The 18,863-nt window shown below is 31.7% G+C and overlaps 1 protein-coding gene across 2 annotated transcripts in view; it reads left to right on the top strand.

Annotated features, from left to right (window-relative positions):
• Positions 1-5,230: 5,230 nt before the first annotated feature.
• Positions 5,231-18,863, top strand: part of LOC130441209 (guanylate cyclase soluble subunit beta-1) — a 37,252-nt gene continuing 23,619 nt past the window's right edge. Inside the window, exons 1-5 of one of the 2 annotated variants that reach the window (XM_056774779.1) lie at positions 5,231-5,330; positions 14,438-14,511; positions 16,773-16,873; positions 17,699-17,817; positions 17,879-18,034. In XM_056774779.1, the coding sequence (XP_056630757.1) occupies positions 5,328-5,330; positions 14,438-14,511; positions 16,773-16,873; positions 17,699-17,817; positions 17,879-18,034 (453 nt within the window). In that variant the 5' untranslated portion in view covers positions 5,231-5,327. Of the gene's footprint in view, positions 5,331-6,499; positions 6,570-14,437; positions 14,512-16,772; positions 16,874-17,698; positions 17,818-17,878; positions 18,035-18,863 lie in introns of those variants that run through there. The other variant, XM_056774780.1, reaches the window with a different exon arrangement.

The raw sequence follows: 18,863 nt of genomic DNA, 5'->3' as shown, positions 1-18,863 counted from the left end.
GGAAAACAATGTGATCTATCAGATGAAGTATTTCTCAGAAACCTTGCATTTTTGTCTGATATGATGACAAAACAAAACAATTTAAATATTTGCCTGCAAGGTGAAATGAGGTATCTTCATGAAATGTGGCAAAAGATCCAAGCGTTTAGAAAAAAATTATCATTTTTCAAAACATTGCCTTGTCGATCGGAAATATCTGCACAACACTTCCCGGAACTAGCTAAAATGTTAAATGAGCAGAACTGTGAAAATAAAATATTCGATGAATATGTAGGTGTCTTGGATTGTTTAATAGAAGAGTATACTAATAGATTTTCTGATTTTGACGAGCACACTCCTGCTATGAAACTGGCATTTGAACCACATTTAATATATATATATATATCCGAGGCTCTTGCAGAACTACAAATGGAGTTAATTGATTTCGGGGAAGATAGTATCATCAAATCCCTTTTTAACGCTAAAAAGGATCCCATAGAAATCTGGAAAAATGCTGTTGAATATCCATGCCTTCGAGAACATGCTCGCCGTTTACTTTCCTGCTTCGGAAGTACCTACTGTTGCGAAACAACATTTTCTCTCATGTCAACATAATAAAAACAAATTTAAGGAAGCAAATTACAGATGCACATTTAGAGGATCAATTAAAGCTGTGTGTCACGAAGCTTGATCCATATATACAATTACTGTCATACAAAAAACAAAGCCAAATAAATCACTAACGTAGTGAATAAAAAAATATCTTTTATTATATTTTATATGTATATTATATTTAAAATTTTATAGTATTATATTTTATTTTTTCTATATAATGCAATAAATTGTTAAATCTATAGAAAAACTATAATAATTTCATAAAAGTCACTTTGTTAGGTCAATCAGCTTATGCGGCCTCTCTTACTGCTGTCTAATTTAAATGTGGCCTCTAATGGTAAAAAGGTTCCCCACCTCTGACATATACCCTAGCCGCAGTTTCCCTATGACAGCATAAGTAATATTGACATAATAATTGGAACTATTATTAAGAGAACAAGGAAAGACAATTTTGAGGAGTCTCTTCTTAGGATATCTCGTAATACGAAAAAGATATCGACATATCGACTAAGTGTGTATAGATAGGTTAAATAGAACTAGACTTACGGGCGTTTTTTCATAATAAAGTTCCCGCTTCCCCCCACCTCTTATTTGAAGAGATAGACTAAAACTTGTGAAATCAAATATACGCTGAATTTCTTGAAGAATACGATAATCATAGTTTAAATGCATCTTAATTAGGCAAAATTTATAATTTATCAATTTTATAATTTTTGGTATTTAATTACACCCCTTTCGGAATATGAATATGCAATTTATTTCTAGAAATACGTCTTTATACGATGCATAATAATATCTCTTAACCGGCGTGATCCGAAATTTTAACACTTAATGCGTTGCGAAGTCCAGGGGACTCCAAAATATAAATAGTGTATTTCCTATTGGATACTGAAACATTGTTTATTTTCAACCAACTTAGTAACAAACCAGATCATAAAATCTAAAACTAAAGATATTAATATTTTAACAAAAATAAACATAGTATTCCTTTTATATTTATATTTATTTTGAAAGAAAAAACTGAAAAATAAAAACTTTTTGTATTGAAAACATATTTAGGAAGGTCTAAAGTAAAAAAAAAACAAAAATATATTCACTTTTACAGTAAGCTGTAAAATATTGACAATGATCCAAACAAGTATATAAAAAAATAAATATTTCCTCCCGATTTTCAATGCATTAAACACACAATTTTCTAGAACATTGCAAGCAAATTGGTTTTCTGCATTCAACACATAGAAAGACAGTTTTTCTTTTTAATTTTGGTTCACATATAAAACAATAATGCCTCTGATTTCTAGGCAAAACATATTGATCATCAGCTGGGGTTTCAAGTGCCATCTTCAAAATTCTTGCAATATCTACTTTTAGCTGTCTTGATAAATATGCATTTTGCACTATTTCATGAAGAAGTGGGTCGTATAGTTGTTTGGCTTTCAAATTTCAAAAAATCTAGTCTCTCCAGTTGATCTGCGTTGAAGTAAGATTGATGAATGATATAAGCCTTCAATGAAGACATACCCACAATTCTGTAAAACAGAGTCATTGGCCAGCGTTGTGTCCTTCAACTACAGGAATATTTAGTGGTTTTCTCGTCTACAGCATCCACTCCAGATTTTGAGTTATCATGATATGCATTAATTTCAGGCAAGTCGCCATCATCTTGTTTGCAGTGATGCATCGAAGAAATAAGAATAACAGCTTTATTTTTCTTTGTTCCTCAGGAAATTAACGTTTTATTACTTGTAAAGCCATATAATGTAGATCCCATCTGTCTTAGTTTGGAGGGTGGAAATTCTTTAGGTATTTCTCGTTTGTTTTTCTTCATGGTTCCAACGTAAGTAAGCTTATTTTGCAAAAGATAATCAGTGTATCAGTATAATCAGTATTGAAGAGTACCAGTTATCACCCGTAATATTTCGGTTGCTTCCAAATAGAGGTTTGGAGAGGCAAACAACAGCTTGCGTTGGAATAGCAAACCGTTTTTCTTCATCTGTAATATCTTTTAGGGAGTCAGTACCCTTGCCACAATACATATATGTATTGTATATATAGTGGGTCCGGGCATCAACAAGGCATTGGACATTCAGGCCATATTGTAAGGGTTTGCTAGGTAAATGCATTTTAAATTTGCACCTACCTCTAAAGCCGACCAGCATTTCATTGACAGTTGCTTTGGCTCCTAAAGCGTAATGTGATTGAGAGTTTTGGTTAAATTTTTCAAATATATGTAATATCGTTGCAGCCGGGTCAGTTTTTACTATTAGGATTCTCTCTTCATGAGTCTCGAACTACAGATAAACTAATAAAACAGCAAATCTTTTTGCTGACATTACCAGTCGAAAAATTTCACGACCAGTCCCGTCTGTTGAAAAGATTGATTCAATGGCTTCATCATTACACTTAAAGGCAGCAGTTAATAGCAGAAGTCCAAGAAAACCATTTATTTCAATGGAATTTGTTTCTAGGTACTCTGTGCGATTCTGATTGCCTGGTTTATTACGAAATTCCTGAATTTTTAAATTTGTGTATTGCACAACAATATCTAGGATGTCTTGTGAGAATATTTGCCTCCATGCTTCCAGCGGTGCAATTTCTGATACAGCATTTTTATTCCCTGGCAATTTCAATATGTTATGCGCTGCTGTTCTCACTTTTCGGGTTGGTTCGGTGGCCGCCCATTTGTATCTGTTTTTTCTGTAAAAATATTTTTTTCTTGAAATACTTTCACTTTCGGTAACCTGTACCTATTCCATCTTCATCGTCAGAATCACTCTCTGTATCGTGATCGCTTGTAATAGTATTTTCGATAGTAGTGTTACTTTCGGGCTCACAATCTTGGTCTGAACCTTCTGTATCACATTCCTCAAACCATCTTAGCACGCATTGCTCAAAGTTAGAGTCTGTAGGTTAGGTTAGGATTCTGGATTCTGGATTCTCAGACTGAAGTCGACTGAGCATGGGATGGGTCTCCCCACCATAGGAAGGTATTAAGCAGCGCCTACCGCTTGATCAACAAATACGAAAGTTATCACAGTATCATACTTTCTTAGAGTCCAGGGACTCCGCAACGCCTGTTAAGGGATATATAATATTAGAATATATAAAATCAATAACATAAGAATAAATTTCCTCTCCACATTCTGGATATTTTTTCAAAAGTTTTTTATTTATCGATATAATCAAACTTAGATTTTAACATCCCTAGCTCTAGAACATGCGCATAATGAAACAAACCTTCACTTTGCGATACACATAATGGAAGTGGTAAAACAAATAATGCAGATTAGTACTGGTTTAGCTATGTCTGATATTATTTTATATGAGCAGATTTTTCATAAAAATTAACGAAACTCAGTAATTAACTAAAAACGAAAGAATAAAAATAGCACGACTACCTCACTTTATGAAAAAATGTGAAAGACACCCTTTTTTCTAATTAATTTCGGTAATTTAATTTGATGGTTAATACAGTATCAAAAGCTATTTATTCTAAAAAGAAGTTAGAAATTGACGTTTTGATTTTCTGAAAAAATGAAATGATGATTTTAGTGTTTTAGTACTTCTTCTTTTCTCCTTATACCTTTACAGTTATCTGATGAGGCTTCTGATCTTTTTGTAATCATCCTGTGATTGCTCTCTTACTATCTTATTCTTATGAGTTCCTCCAAATTTTACCCCCTATTCTCTCCTGTTCCTTCATCTGTTACACTCATTTCTTTCTTAGTCCCTATTTTAGCCTATTATTTCACTATTTACTTGTTTTCTTGCTTACGATTTGTCCATACCAATGCAACTATTTGTATCTTATTTAATATATGTAGAATAATAATAATAATAATAATAATACTAATAATAATAATAATAATAATAATAATAATAATAATAATAATAATAATGTTACTTTACTAAAATCTTCATTCGTTTTATTCACCGTTTTATTTTCTTTAATTGTCAAATGCGTGCGAATTACATGGTTGTTATTTGTTTTCATTTTGACCTCCATATTTATATTTTTCTGTCCTAGTACTTTTTTATTCATCATGTCGATTTTTCCTGTTTGCTACCGTTCCATTTTTTGCCCATCTCCCTTCGGCGTAATGCCAAGATGACGATATTTTATATTATTGACATCTATTATCGTTTAGATTTTCATTTATTATTGTGACTTGTGCTTTATTTGTATTCATTTGGATATCAAATTGTCTTATTTCTGCTGAATAAATGCTCATTAACTCATCCAATTCTGCTTTCGTATGTCGCTACCAAAACCACATTTTCAGCATATATGCTGAAATATTTTTTGAAGAATTTCCTATTTCATTATCCAATAACTTTCTTTGTATGTTTTTGACTATTTTGGTCGGATAGGTTTAAGTGATGGTGATCCCTTGCTTATATTTTTTTGAAATCCTGTATTATAAGCGAGTGAAATAGAATTATACATACTAATAACCCATGAATATTCTCAAAAAATACATCTGGATGAACAATAACAAAATTTTATGCAAGTACAAATATAAAATTGTTAAAGCACAAAATTAGTTTGTCTAAAATGGTAAATTATGACCAGATCCCACGCGGCGCAGGACTGTTACATCCAATCGATCACGGTATCCTGAAAATAATGTTTTTCAGGATCTAGATGCCTGAGTTTCTTCAGAGTTTGTTTTACCGTTGGCAGCTCTGTATGTGTGTGACATTTTGCCGGATTAGTAAACAACTTCGGAAAAATGGTGAGTAAATATTTATCAATTTGACAGGGTATCACGGAAGGTATATTAAGTATATTTGCAATATTGTGATTTGAAAAACTAAAAATAACACAAGCATATATCGAATTTATTTTATAAAAGAGTTATATTTATAGGTACCTTACAAAGTATTATACAGTTTGTCATTCCGTAATTCCCTTCCCACGTGCTCACAGTTTTAATAAGATATTACTAGAGAATGTTTTTACATAGTGTGTCAAATTGTTGAGAGATTGTGTATTTTTATCTTTCGTTCCATATACATCGTCATGACAAACTTGAAAATGTTCTCAATAATACAAAAAAACGTTCTAGTTCTCTACGTTTTGGAAATTTTAAGGTCATAATTCGATCGAAAACAAGTCTATTTTTGATTATAATTGAATGTTGGCAAATCTAAATAAATATAACATTCACTAATATTTTCCTTCTCCTCTCCTTTCCTTTAGATTCTTTTTACGAAATTAATGTTAGTTGTACCCAGAAAGTAGTTGAATCTTGAAGTTTCGTATTATCAATTTTATGTAAAAATAAGATGTGTGCAATTCAGGGGAATTAGTCAGATTCTTCCATTTAATTTTACGTCTGGCTGCAATTATGTTAAAAATAGGCGTGTATGAATAGGCGAAGTTATTCAAAAAAAAAAGTGTGAATCAGTAGACAAGCCTGCACCTGTAGTTAGTAAAAGCAGAGAGCTTGGTTTTGAATTTATCGATAAAAATTTAGAATATTTTGCATGTTATTCAAAAGTGATTTGGCCAAACAAAATTTTCGAAAGTAATCCAATCAAAATAAATTTATAAACAATGTCAAAATTTTCTAATCAAATCAAGAAGCAGAAGCCGGAACTTCCATAATAAGCATATCTAAGGTATATTCTGTTTCCCAGTATAGTTTTAAGCCCTTTATTAACCTCATTAACGCCACTGGTGTGATTCAAAAACTCATTGAGGAAATCAAAATTGAAATCAACAAGGGTGATATTGAAAATTTCATGTTGTCCTTGATGAATATGATTGTGCTCTTTTCGCAGAACAACCATAAGTTTTCAGGCTCAAGAAAAGTGCATACCTAAAGTCAATCCATAGGAAACATAGAGAAGAAATGGGCTATACGAGAAGTGAAGGGCCATTAAGAAAAGATATTAATAAGAAAGGGATCCGTTGGCATAAAATGAAAAATAATCGTCCAAACTCAATGCGGCGGTAATCCATTCGAAAAGTAAGAATACAATTTCTAAGACCAGTGTAGTTATATAGAGTAGAAAAGACTCCTATTGTTCAAGTGTATGAAACTGAAATTCATTTTTCTTACACCAATGCAAAACGATGGAGTGATTCAACCAATGATGGACAAAAAACTATTTCCAAAGGCGCTCGTCTTAAAATAGTTGATACTACAGTTCTGTACCCAATTTATATATTATGAATTTTGATTAGTTACAAAAAATTAGTGACTGAAAAATCGATACCTTATTAACCAACCCAAAGAATAGTTGTTATTGTTCATGTACCCTATCCCAACAAAATAAAGACATTACCAACCTTCGCTATAAGAAAAAAAATATGAAGGAATGATTAAGGTTCCGACACATTTCACGTGAATAGTTTAAAACACGCCCTCGTGAAAATACATATACCTAAGTACAGGGCTTATGAAATTAATGATCATTTCAGCTCTAAGTACCACAGCGTGTTAAAATTGATCCTGTACCATCCCGATTTGATTAATTTGAAAAAAAGTTGAAAAAGATTTATGGAAAGTGGACTAATGATTGGGAATAATGCTGAAGAGTTGATTACAGAGTATAGAGCAATTTTCCGACGAAAATAAGAAAATGAACTATCTAAATGTGAAGGAAGAACTTCGACAAATTTGACTGAAATATGGTTTTCTTGAACTTGTAGTTTGGTTCTATCACCTGTGGGCTCTGGTTAGTAAATAATTTTTTTCAACATTTTAAAATTAGCAAAATGCTCGAAAGAGAATTCAAATTGATAGTAAAATAAATAGAGATTATTGAAATCAGTTATAATTTTTTTTAGTTGGGCCCTATTGATTGTTTGTTGCTTTTATCACAGAACATTAGTTTCCCTTACTATTACATCAACAAAAAAATCATAAACTTATTCTAGAAATAGTGAAATTTGATATGAAAATTTAGATTAGCAACGGAATCGGTCTGATTACCTGAGTAATTCCTACATTCAATTGTTGAAAACTTTTTGAAACACACTGTATAGTTAGACTCATTTAAAATAACTGCTCTACAGTGTATTTATAAAGTAACTTGTTAATATTTCGATTTCAGCTGGGTTTAGATCAAAAACTGTTTTAAAAAATAATTTGAACCCTTCGCATGTAGGTTAGAACTATACAGTATGCATTTAAGTTTCAAACAACTCGTCCAGTAGTTATCCGCAGTTTCTCATTATCTACTGAGTTATATTCTACATTCAATCATTCCGAAGTGACGTTTGAAAATAAAATCATTAAAAAGTTGTGTATTTCGTTACTTATTATATATGTATATAAAGATATTTTTCATCATCATTAGCTGACGTGGCTCCCAATCAAAATTATTTAAAGAAATAGGTCCAGCTAAAAATTGGAGTAGAACTTGTCAACAACAACAAAGGCCGTAACTAATGATACGACATCCATGGCCGTTATACAAAGTTTGGTTGAAAATCCTTTCACATACATTCCGCTCCATCTATAACATGATTAAGAAGAATAAGTTTCATCCTCATAAAGTAACCATAGTACAAGAATTACCTAGAAATGATTTTGACCGCAGAATGAATTTTTGAGAAACCAAAATGTAAACTCTCATTTTCCATTGAAGACTTGTTTATGTTAAACGCTACAGTTAATCGCCACAATTGTGAATATTGGAGTGATTCTAATTCTAAATGGATGCTTAACTTGGCTACGAAGGTTATTGGATCATTTTTTATAAAAGACAATTCGAGTGCACCAAATCATTTAAATATGTGGACAAATAAAATTGTCTCTGGAATAATATATGCTGTTGGAAACAAGTGTACTTATATTTGGTTTCCATTTGAACTTGCATCCCTACACTTTAGTCCTGCTGTTAGAAAATACTTAAAAGAAGTTTTTCATGACAGATGAATTGGAAGATGGAGCACAATAGACTGGCCAATCATAATTCCCGATTAGAAATAAATTACTAAAATCCGGTTAAATAACAATTAATCAAGAGCGTGCGTCTGTATTCGTTTTTTATAATAAACTTGGATACTGTGAAATAGAGAAAGAATAGAAAGAATTGAACAACATCAACATCAAGTTATTTGTTCCCAGAATGTCTTTTGTACGAATAACTGAATCATTAATAAAGTTATAGATCGGTCTATAAATTAACTTTTCGAGTTTAATGAATTATGAAAACTTGAGCGATTATGCACAGAAATATGTATTTTAGCCCGTTACTACATTTTATCAACACGTATACTTACAACAAAATCCATTTTGTTAATTGGTACAGTGAAGATGTAGTTTAGTATCTTGTGTATTATTATTATAATTTAAAGATAAATAATTGCATCCTACACTGATTTTCATATATATAATTCTCATATTTCGTGTTGCAAAATTGATCACTATATTATTTGTAATATAAATATTTAAAAAACATGGTACGTCTTAGCGAAGTACCAAATTTTTTCGTTGCCTGAGAACTCTCTTTCTTTGACTTACGTAAATTGTGTGAAATTAACATGTGTTTAAATACAAAGTGAACGCACGTGTAAATTCTCATACATTTGAATTTCTTAACAATGTTTTAAAAAGGTAACGAAGAGCTTAGAGGTTGAGACGTTATTATAATTGTAAATCTTATCTCGTGATCACTCTGTTATGTAGACGAAAGCGAAGATTCAATCGATATTTTTTTAAATACATGGGATCATTAAAGTATTACACTCAACTAAAATTTTTGGAGAGGAAAATTTGGACATGACCTAATTGGATAATATTTTTCGGTCAAATTTATTTTTGTACATCACTGATATATATTTCTTGCAATATATCGGGTATGATCAGGTTAACCCGATCATACTAACCCGGATCACGTTCACTGTTATTCGTGAACTGATCGTTGTCATATGATAGGATCCTTCCCACCCTTTTAGATACTGGTACGATTTTAATTTATACCATCTAAATATATCAAATTCTCTATTTGCAGCCCTCTAAAAATCGATAGAAAAATGATTATTAGGACTCCATTGGTCGTAACTTCTGCGCATGTACTGTAGAAAATCTTGAGATTTTAGCAGAAAATTTGAAGAAATAATCACACACGATTCGCTTTGTTTTCATTTGTACTACCTATAAATTTCATTATCTAATAAGCATCATCAGGTAAAGTGGAGCAGATATAAACATAACGTGCGTTCTAAAAAATTATAGAAAAAATTATTTTATTTTATTTGTACTTATTTCATTTGTACTATCTGAAAAGTTTTATCTGCACCCCTAGGAATACATAGGAAATATTATTTTCTAGTGATAGATTAAAGAGGATATTTCTATTAGTAAAGAGTTCTACCCTTTCGTGTTCCGTATCCAGTTTTCATTACATTTTTATCATCAAATTATAAATATAACCTTGCATGATTTATTCAATAAAATTTTCATCATTTCTAGCAAAAATGGTAACAATTCAATAAATATTCGTTGGTTGTTCGATTGTTTACTGATAGTATAAAATAAATCACAGTAATTAAGTTACATCGTTCAGTTCAGTTGTCTAATTATACAATCATAATTTTTATTCATACGAAAATGTGCTGGGGTGACAATGAAAGTTATGGTGAAATTTGTTTCTGTTCAAAATGATAGTCAAAATATTTTACTTTAGTTGATGTGACGATGGCATGATTAGAAAGAAATACAGTCTGTTATGCAAGCTCTACTTGGTATTTCATTTCACCAGCTTTGGTTAATAATTTACTGATATAATATAAGGTTGTATTCAATGTCATGCGACAAAATTCAGGAGATGATTGCTGGTATGACATTAAGATTTCCTCAGTCCACCCCTTCCGAGATATCATTCTTAAAAGTTGATGATTATAATTTTCATCTTTCAGTAAAGCAATAAACTTGGAATTCTGTAATTCTAGTGTACTTGCAAAAGAGTAACCACTGGTATTTTTCCAATATTCTTGTTACATTATACGCGGCTTGAATTAGCAACTTTTACTTTAATTCATATCAAAACTTTTCTCAAGATGAAGTCTTATGTAATAGAATTATTACTTGAAATCATTATTTTATTTCAAAATATTTTCTGCTATTCAATATTTTCCCAAAGCCAATAGCTGGATAAAACAAAAAAATCATAATTTTTGATTCAGTGGAAAACAGTGATATAACCACCTCCAAACAAAATACATGTATATGTTTTTATATATATTTATATATGTATATGTATATGTAGCCTACGTGTCATAGATTTCTATACATGTTCAAAGATTTGAAGGGTATTTCTTATGGTGTCACACGCTATTTAAATACGATTCTTTTAATCGTTGATATCAACTGTGGGTCTAGTGTAGACTATTGATTTAAGTAACCTCCAACAGTAAACAAAAATCGTGAGAATTTAACTCTGGAGATCGAGGAGGCCAAGATTAGAGCCCTCCACGACTAATTCAACGGCTGGGATACGTTGCATTTAAATCTTGCGTAGCAAACCTACTGAAGTGTACTAGAGCACCGTAATGCATGAACCACATTTAATATGAAGTGCTTTGTTTTCAAGAGTTTAGGGAGAAATTCCACTTAATGGCTGAAACAGAAAATGTAGTCCAATTAAGTTATCCCCTACAATACCAATTCATTCGTTCAAAAACATTTTGAAAATGCTCATCTATAATCTCATGAGTATTCGCGTCTGCCCAAACGTGGTTATTGTGAAAATTTATGATTCTCTTGAGAAATGTATGAAACAATACACTATTTAAAAATTGAGGATTTTGTTGCATTTCATGTGTTATCCTTTCACAAAATCTAACTCGTTGAGGAAAATCTCTAAGTAAAGAACTTGAACCCGTTGGATGTGGTAAGAAAATAACTGCTTCTTTTCTAGAACTAGCCACACAAATGAATGGGTGAAATTTTTCTAGTGCTTTTTCCCGGGCGTACATCAGTTTCATCTAAAATTGCTTGTTCTACAATTACATTTTTAACTATCCGGAAGCGACCAGTGTTGGTTGAGTTTCTTTGTAGCATTCCAGCTTCGGATAAATGGTTGTGAATACGTGCAAATATGAAATGATGAAGTGTCATTTGTTGCGGTTATTTTTCAGCATAAGCTTGTCAAGAGTTACCATTTGCTTACCATACAAAAAATGCATGTCGGCTTTATCATCTTTTTTATACATATTAAAAAATATATATAGCGCAAAATAATAATCGACAGGGTCCTTCACGACGAGCTGAATCGATATGTATATGGGAAAGTACTGCGACTAGCGTAGAAGAGCGTGAAGAGAAAAATGGTGATTGCCATTTGAAAAAATTAAGTTTTCAAAGTTCTTAGATAGCGAAATTCGGCACCATTTTCTGAACACCCTAAATAAATAATCCCACACTGTTTAAAATAACGGAGATTGGGTCCACTTCCGGTATAACCGGAAGTTTCAGAAAACTGAAATTATTATAGCTGTAACGAGCATTTTGGAAAACTCATGAAAGCAAATTTTCAGAACACTAGTCGCAGTACTGTCCCATATGCATATCGATTCAGCTCGTCGTGGAGGACCCTGTACAATTTGAAGTTTCTAGCTTCACTTAAATTTAAAAAAAAAATGAAAACTCAGTTTTAGTCACTACCTTTTAAAGGTGACGTCTCGGAAAGGAGTGGCTAGAGGAAATTTTGTTATAGAAAAGACCCATTTCAATTTCATACCAGCAATCACCACCTGAATTTTGTCGCATGAATTTAAAAGCACATCAGTCACCATTTACCATCAGCAAAATCAATGACAACTGTAGAGAAACGCTATAAACTAACCATTTGGTACCAAACATATAATGCTATCTCTATAATAAACATTAGGGACAATTACAGTATGGAACTGTAATTGTCATGGCCGTGTAGATAATGGTAAAAGTAGGCTACTTGAAAATTTACTCTGTAATTCGGTAATTGTCTGAAAACATTTGCAAACAGCATCATTAACGCAAAAGTTGTTTGCTCTTTATTTATTATTCAGTATTTGATAAGATTGCAGAAATTACATATTCAATTAAGATCCTATTTCTATCTGTGATCATTCTCTGAATTTGTTCGACGCAAGGTCTTGAATTTAATTCTCTATAAATTCCAATATTTTTATTAATTGCATTTATATTTATATTCATTGCATTTTCTTCAAAAAATATATAAAACAAAATCCATGAATGAATTTCGAGAATTTTTCAATTCATCGAGTTTTATTTTGTAGCAAGTATAAAGACATAAATTCATGTTGTTGTTAGAATAATACTTCAATATTTTCATCTCCGTACCACCGGGCCAGATAAGAATGCAAAATGCCCTATCTTCGAAACGATTCGTCGTAGAGAAGTAGAAAAAAATTTGAACTAAATTCACCCAAAGCATAATGTTGGACATTTTTTCAGAAAACTAAAATGTTTTGTTGTCGCATCCTAAACTTTTACTTTTGTTAAATGTAACCCACTATGAAAATTTATATTTTAATGTTTTTTTTATATATTTAAACAGTATAAACGATGAGTTGAATACACGGTGTAACTTACGTTTATACATACTAACACTAAATACGCTAAACTAGTGACTATCTATTAAACCATCTACAAACACTTATTATTCACTAAATTATGCACTAACTTATTACTAAACAATTCCAATTGGTTTGCTATGACATCCATTTATTTACTGACTATGGGTGCCAAACTAGCTCTTATTTACATACAACAGGTCTAGAATTTCAAAAAACAAAGAGGCTTTGGTCTCTATAAAACCAGTCACAACCCGTTGTAAATATCCTATAAAAACTTTACAAAGAAATTGTATCCGTCGCGTCCACCAAAATTCAGATTCTATTAACATAATCGAACAGACTTTACGGTCTATATCGAGTTCGAGTTCGTGCCAATATGCTCATTCCAGTAATTTTTGCGCAATTGACGTATCTATTAAGATGTAGTGGTTTTAATATCGTGATATATCTAATTCTCATTGTTGAAGAAAAATTTAATGATGTAAATGAAAATACCCTACTGAAAAACCGTATCTGTATACCTTATTCATACATATCCAAGTATATATTTGTATCGTTATGTCATAGTTGGTGAAACTACCTCAAAATAAAAACAGAGTCGAAACAGTGGATGGACATCACAAGAAGCTTCCAAGAAAGAAAAAATGGTTTTTTCGGACAATAAAGTTATGGCGACACTATTTTAGGATTTCAAGGATGTAATTTTTACTGGTTATTTAGAATGGGAAAGGAAAATGATAACTGGTCAATATTGTGCTGTTTGCTAACACATTTCATTGCCAAAGTTAAGAAAAAAGGACTACATTTGCTTTGATCCCTCACGACAATGCGCTGGCCATTTCGTCTACTACTGTTGCCAAAAAATTAGCCATTACTAAGTATTGTTATATTCTTTTCATCAGGTTCTTTCCGATTACTTTGTACTCAAATTTAAAAAATACCTTGGTGGGTAGAGATGTCCCAAAATTGCTTGATAGAAAGCGATTTTAGGAGAACAATGATGAGGGGAGGGCAGAGACAAACACGTATCTTGTATAACGAGAGTTTGAAAAAATTATAATTCCCTGGACTGCATTTGTAGATTTGGAAAAAGGTTATATTGAAAAATAAAATATTTCTCGCTGTAATATAACTTGTTTGTTGGAAAGTAGCTCTCACATCAAACCGCTCTCGTTATGTAAGAAAAAGTAGTATAAATTTGATGCTTGAATAAAGATTAATATTGATAAATTTGTTTACAAATGATATAGAACGAAATTTTAGTGTGAAATTGTCAAATAACTTAAATTAACTTTTGTTTTTTAGTATGGTTTTGTGAACTACGCCCTTGAAGTTTTAGTTGTGAAGAATTTTGGAGAAGAAATATGGGAAAGAATAAAGTGAGTGATTGTTTGGACATCATAATATATGAAAGCCTCTCAATTTCTATTTGGTCGTTTTCCAAAAATGTACCTGTCATATTTCATTGTTTCGAAAATACTTGCAACAAAAGAGCTTTAATCATAATCTATTTATAACAGATGAGTAATAACCAACAATCATAAGTTGAACTGACGCAAAGGGTACAACAATATTGAAATAAATATATTATACTCAGTTCTAGATGAATTTTTTTACGTGTCTTCGTATTAATTTTGCACAAATACACATAACTTGAATTATATAATAACTAACTAACGAACTGATTGGAGATTCTGGAACCGTTGGTAATATTCATACTAAACAAACTATTTTCACTAAATATACCAACATATAAAATTTACCTTTGCACTTTAAATACGGTACTTGGGTTATCATTGTGTGTGTAATTGTTGTTGTAGTGATAGTAATAAGTAATGTTTTCAGTACTAACATTCAGAAGGCAATGCCATTAATTATATTTCCCCAAAAAGAATTTCGAATCTGGTCTGACTTAGAGCTATACAGCATATATTTCAAGTTTGAAGGTACCACGTTGTTTAGTATTTGTTTGGCAGCCATCAATAGTGAACGTTGTTAGTGAATTGGAAAAAATTGGTCATTGTTACAATACTTCTATTTGAAAGGCGGTAGCTCTACCAATTTAAACGCTGAACTAGATGTTACTCTGGATGAGACTGCTCCTTTGTTATCAACAGTTAAATATTGGGTAGCAGAGTGTAAACGAGGCCGCACGACCTGCGAAAACCAGTATCGCTGTGATTGACCAAATGAAGTGACGACTCCAGAAATGTTGAGGAAAATCTACAACGTGGTACTGGATCATCGTCGACTAGAAGTGCATGAGCTAGTAGACTTAGTAGGCTTTTCAAAAAGTGAGGTACGTATTAACTGAAAATTTGGACATAAGAAAGCTGTGAGCAAGAAGGGTGCCGCGTTTGCTTACAACTGAACAAAATCAGCGTCATGAAGATGTTTCCATTAAGTTATAGGCAATGAAATTGAGCCGCATTTTCTCGCTCTTTTATAATCATGAATGAAACGTGGTTTCATCACAAAACAAAAGAACAATCAAAATAATGAGCTGAAAAGGATGATCTTTTCAAAAGAAGGCAAAGACCGTTCCATCTGCAGGCAAGGTCATAGCGTCGGTTTTTTGGGATGCGCGTGAGATAATTTTCATTGACTATCTTAGAAAAAACTTTCAACGGCCAGTATTACATAAACTCATGGAATAGTTTGAGCGGAAAATCAAGCAAAAATGGCCGCATTTGGCTAAGAAGAAAGTGTTTCATCAATACATTGCACCGCCTTATACATCCGTTTTTGCAATGTCCAAAATTAATGAGCTAAAGTTTAAATTGCTACCTCATGCGTCCTATTCGCCAGATTAAGTCCCCTCAGATTATTTTCAGTTCCCATACTTAAAAAAATGGCTCAGTGGTCAAAAATTTTCCAACAATGAAGAGCTGAACTTGGCAGTTAATGGCTATTTTGAGGAGCCTCACGATTTTTATTATAAAAAGGTTATCGAACTCATTGAACATTGCTGGAATGCTGTACTTATTGGATATCTTGATAATATTATGTCTAATAATTTTGTACAATACTTCAGTTAACATTGACTAATTGTCACAGTAATTACTTAAGAGGCAACATCGAATATAAATAATACCGAATCATTGAAGAAAATAATTTAAATAAAAAATAATCATTGTGGCGATTTCAAATGAATGTGTATTTAATGCAAATAAATATTTGTTTCTCACCCTTACAAACTTGTTGATTAATTGGCTTCTATCATCGTTATCTTCTATTGCCTCGCTTTTTACTTCTTCAAATTTATAATATCGTATTTTTACGTTTCCTTTGTGAATTTCTCTCATTATTGTCAGCTTCTTGAATGTACTTATCATTATGTTTCTCCTTTTTATAATCAGAACTATTTCGTATGCATATGTTATCATTTGAGCTCTGCTGCACTTTAGCAGGCAAGTTGCACAAACACTTTCTATGGTTATTACCCATGTGTTTTATCATTTATAAAAGAAACTACTTTAACAAACGGAAAAGAAATATTTTTTTACATATAATACCTATTCCATTCTTTTTGACTAGGCTTTCAATTTATTTTGCCGATTTATCTTGATAAAGAATAAACAAATTGTCTATCAAGATATAAATGAACGTACAATACACATTTGCAACTTCTTTTTCTCAGGAAAAAGGCGGACTTTCAGATGGAAGGACATTTTTTAGTTAGACAAATTTATGAAGATGAACTAACATATAATCTCATAGGAGCAGCAGTAGAAGTACTAGGTAAATAATGGTAGTAAACGCATTCTTATTTATACACATCATATTATATCAAATGAATATGTATATATTATTAGAAATACCATTTTTTGTCATTATCAGTTTCATGAGAAATATATCACTAAATCTTCTACATAAAATTACAAAGAGAACCACAAAAATTCTGTGCCGAACACACGCAGCTGATATTTAGTATCGTTATATACATATAATTACCTATTTAGTCGCAGTCTTGGGCACTTTAGAAATGAATAATCCATAAAAATCCATAAATCCAATGTAATCAAAAATAGGCGATCTAAATTCAATATTAAAATTGGCTCTTTTAGACCTAGGTCAATAAAAAATTGGTTCACTTTGGTTAAAATTGACTTGACGCAGCCAAAAATTTTAGTTTTCTCCACTTTAATTTGGGATAGATCCACTTGAGTTGTGTTTGATTCAACATTGACTTTCCCTAGCTCAACTTGATAAGTTTGCAAAACAGTGTGATGGAAAATTGGCTTTTCCATAATTGATGCTAATGTTATCATGAACAAAAATTGATAAAATAATCTTGATCAATTCCATGTAGGAACTCACTATTCTATTAATAACTTTCGCCGAAAAACAGGTTCCTAAGTTGTCCTAAAATTATCCTACCTCATTTGGTACAGTTGAATTGAGTTCTCTTCTTCTTTTTTTCTGAAAGTAAATATAAATATAAATACGTATGTATAGTAATATTTTTTCTAACTGTATGCTATATTTTTTGTCCTACTAATAAATAATTAATGTTATATACCAGTTTGTACACGTTTGTTCGATCCATTTTATAATTTCTTGCAGAAATTCCAGCCAATGACATTTTAGAGCTATTTGGCAAAACTTTCTTCGAATTTTGTCAAGATTCGGGTTATGATAAAATATTGCAAGTATTGGGGGCTACACCAAGGGACTTTTTAACGGTAAATAATAACAATGAATTTTATTCTGAATTCTGAGAACTTTGTTATATGTATTTTGCAGAATTTAGACGCGCTACATGATCATTTGGGTACTCTATATCCTGGAATGAAAGCCCCTTCATTCCGTTGCACTGAAAGACCAGAAGATGGTGCTCTTATTCTACATTATTACTCAGATAGAGCAGGATTGGAACATATTGTTATCGGCATCGTTAAAGTACGTCTTATATTCGAATTTTGATAAAATAACTTACAAATTAGCAGGTTCTTTGTAATTAATATTTGAGGACTATACCAAAAATATGAAACTGATAAATATTATGTTAGGTTAGTACATACAATCTCGGTCTAGATGGGACGTCGCTCACGTCTTGGAAACTTAACTAGCTAACTATCATTATATATTTGTCCCCTTCTTCGATTTTTCAAGCATTGGCAATCTAGATTGAGGCTTTTTATTTTTTCTATTTCTAATTCAGCTACATTTTCGAGGCAATTTATTGTGTTATTCGCAGCATTCGACATCGTTTCTTCATCAAAACCGTTCACTGGCAGAGCCGTTTCTTCATTTCTGTGTCGACAGTACCATTTTCAGTAATCACTGGATTTTTTGTGAATCTTATTTTCTACTCTCCTCATTGATCCTTGGATAAAGCGCTCTAGATATTGTACAGCTTCACCATATATCCCAGAATTTGCCCCTTCTTTTTGTTCCAATATCAGCTTTCATTTCACCAATTTACCAATTTCATCGGTAGTAGAATTGTTACTAGGTCTCTTCGGCATTCTTTCCTTTCATCTTATCTTTAACAACTTATCTGTCCTAGAGTTCCCTACCACTTCCTAGTGTCCAAATAACCAGCACAGGCTTACTATAGTGTACCGAATCCAAGAGAGTGCCTCGGGATGATAAATATTAAATATATTGTATTGAACTGAAATAGATCTTGGTATTATTGGTAAGTCGAAACAAAAAGTATGTCTATTAATTTGTAAGAGGGTAAACAATATTCCAAAATAAATTAGTTATTTAGACAAACTTTACT

The sequence above is a fragment of the Diorhabda sublineata genome, chromosome 3 (assembly GCF_026230105.1).
Source record: "Diorhabda sublineata isolate icDioSubl1.1 chromosome 3, icDioSubl1.1, whole genome shotgun sequence".
In the NCBI taxonomy this organism is placed as follows: Eukaryota; Metazoa; Arthropoda; class Insecta; order Coleoptera; family Chrysomelidae; genus Diorhabda; species Diorhabda sublineata.
This window is presented reverse-complemented; position numbering and strand designations above follow the sequence as displayed.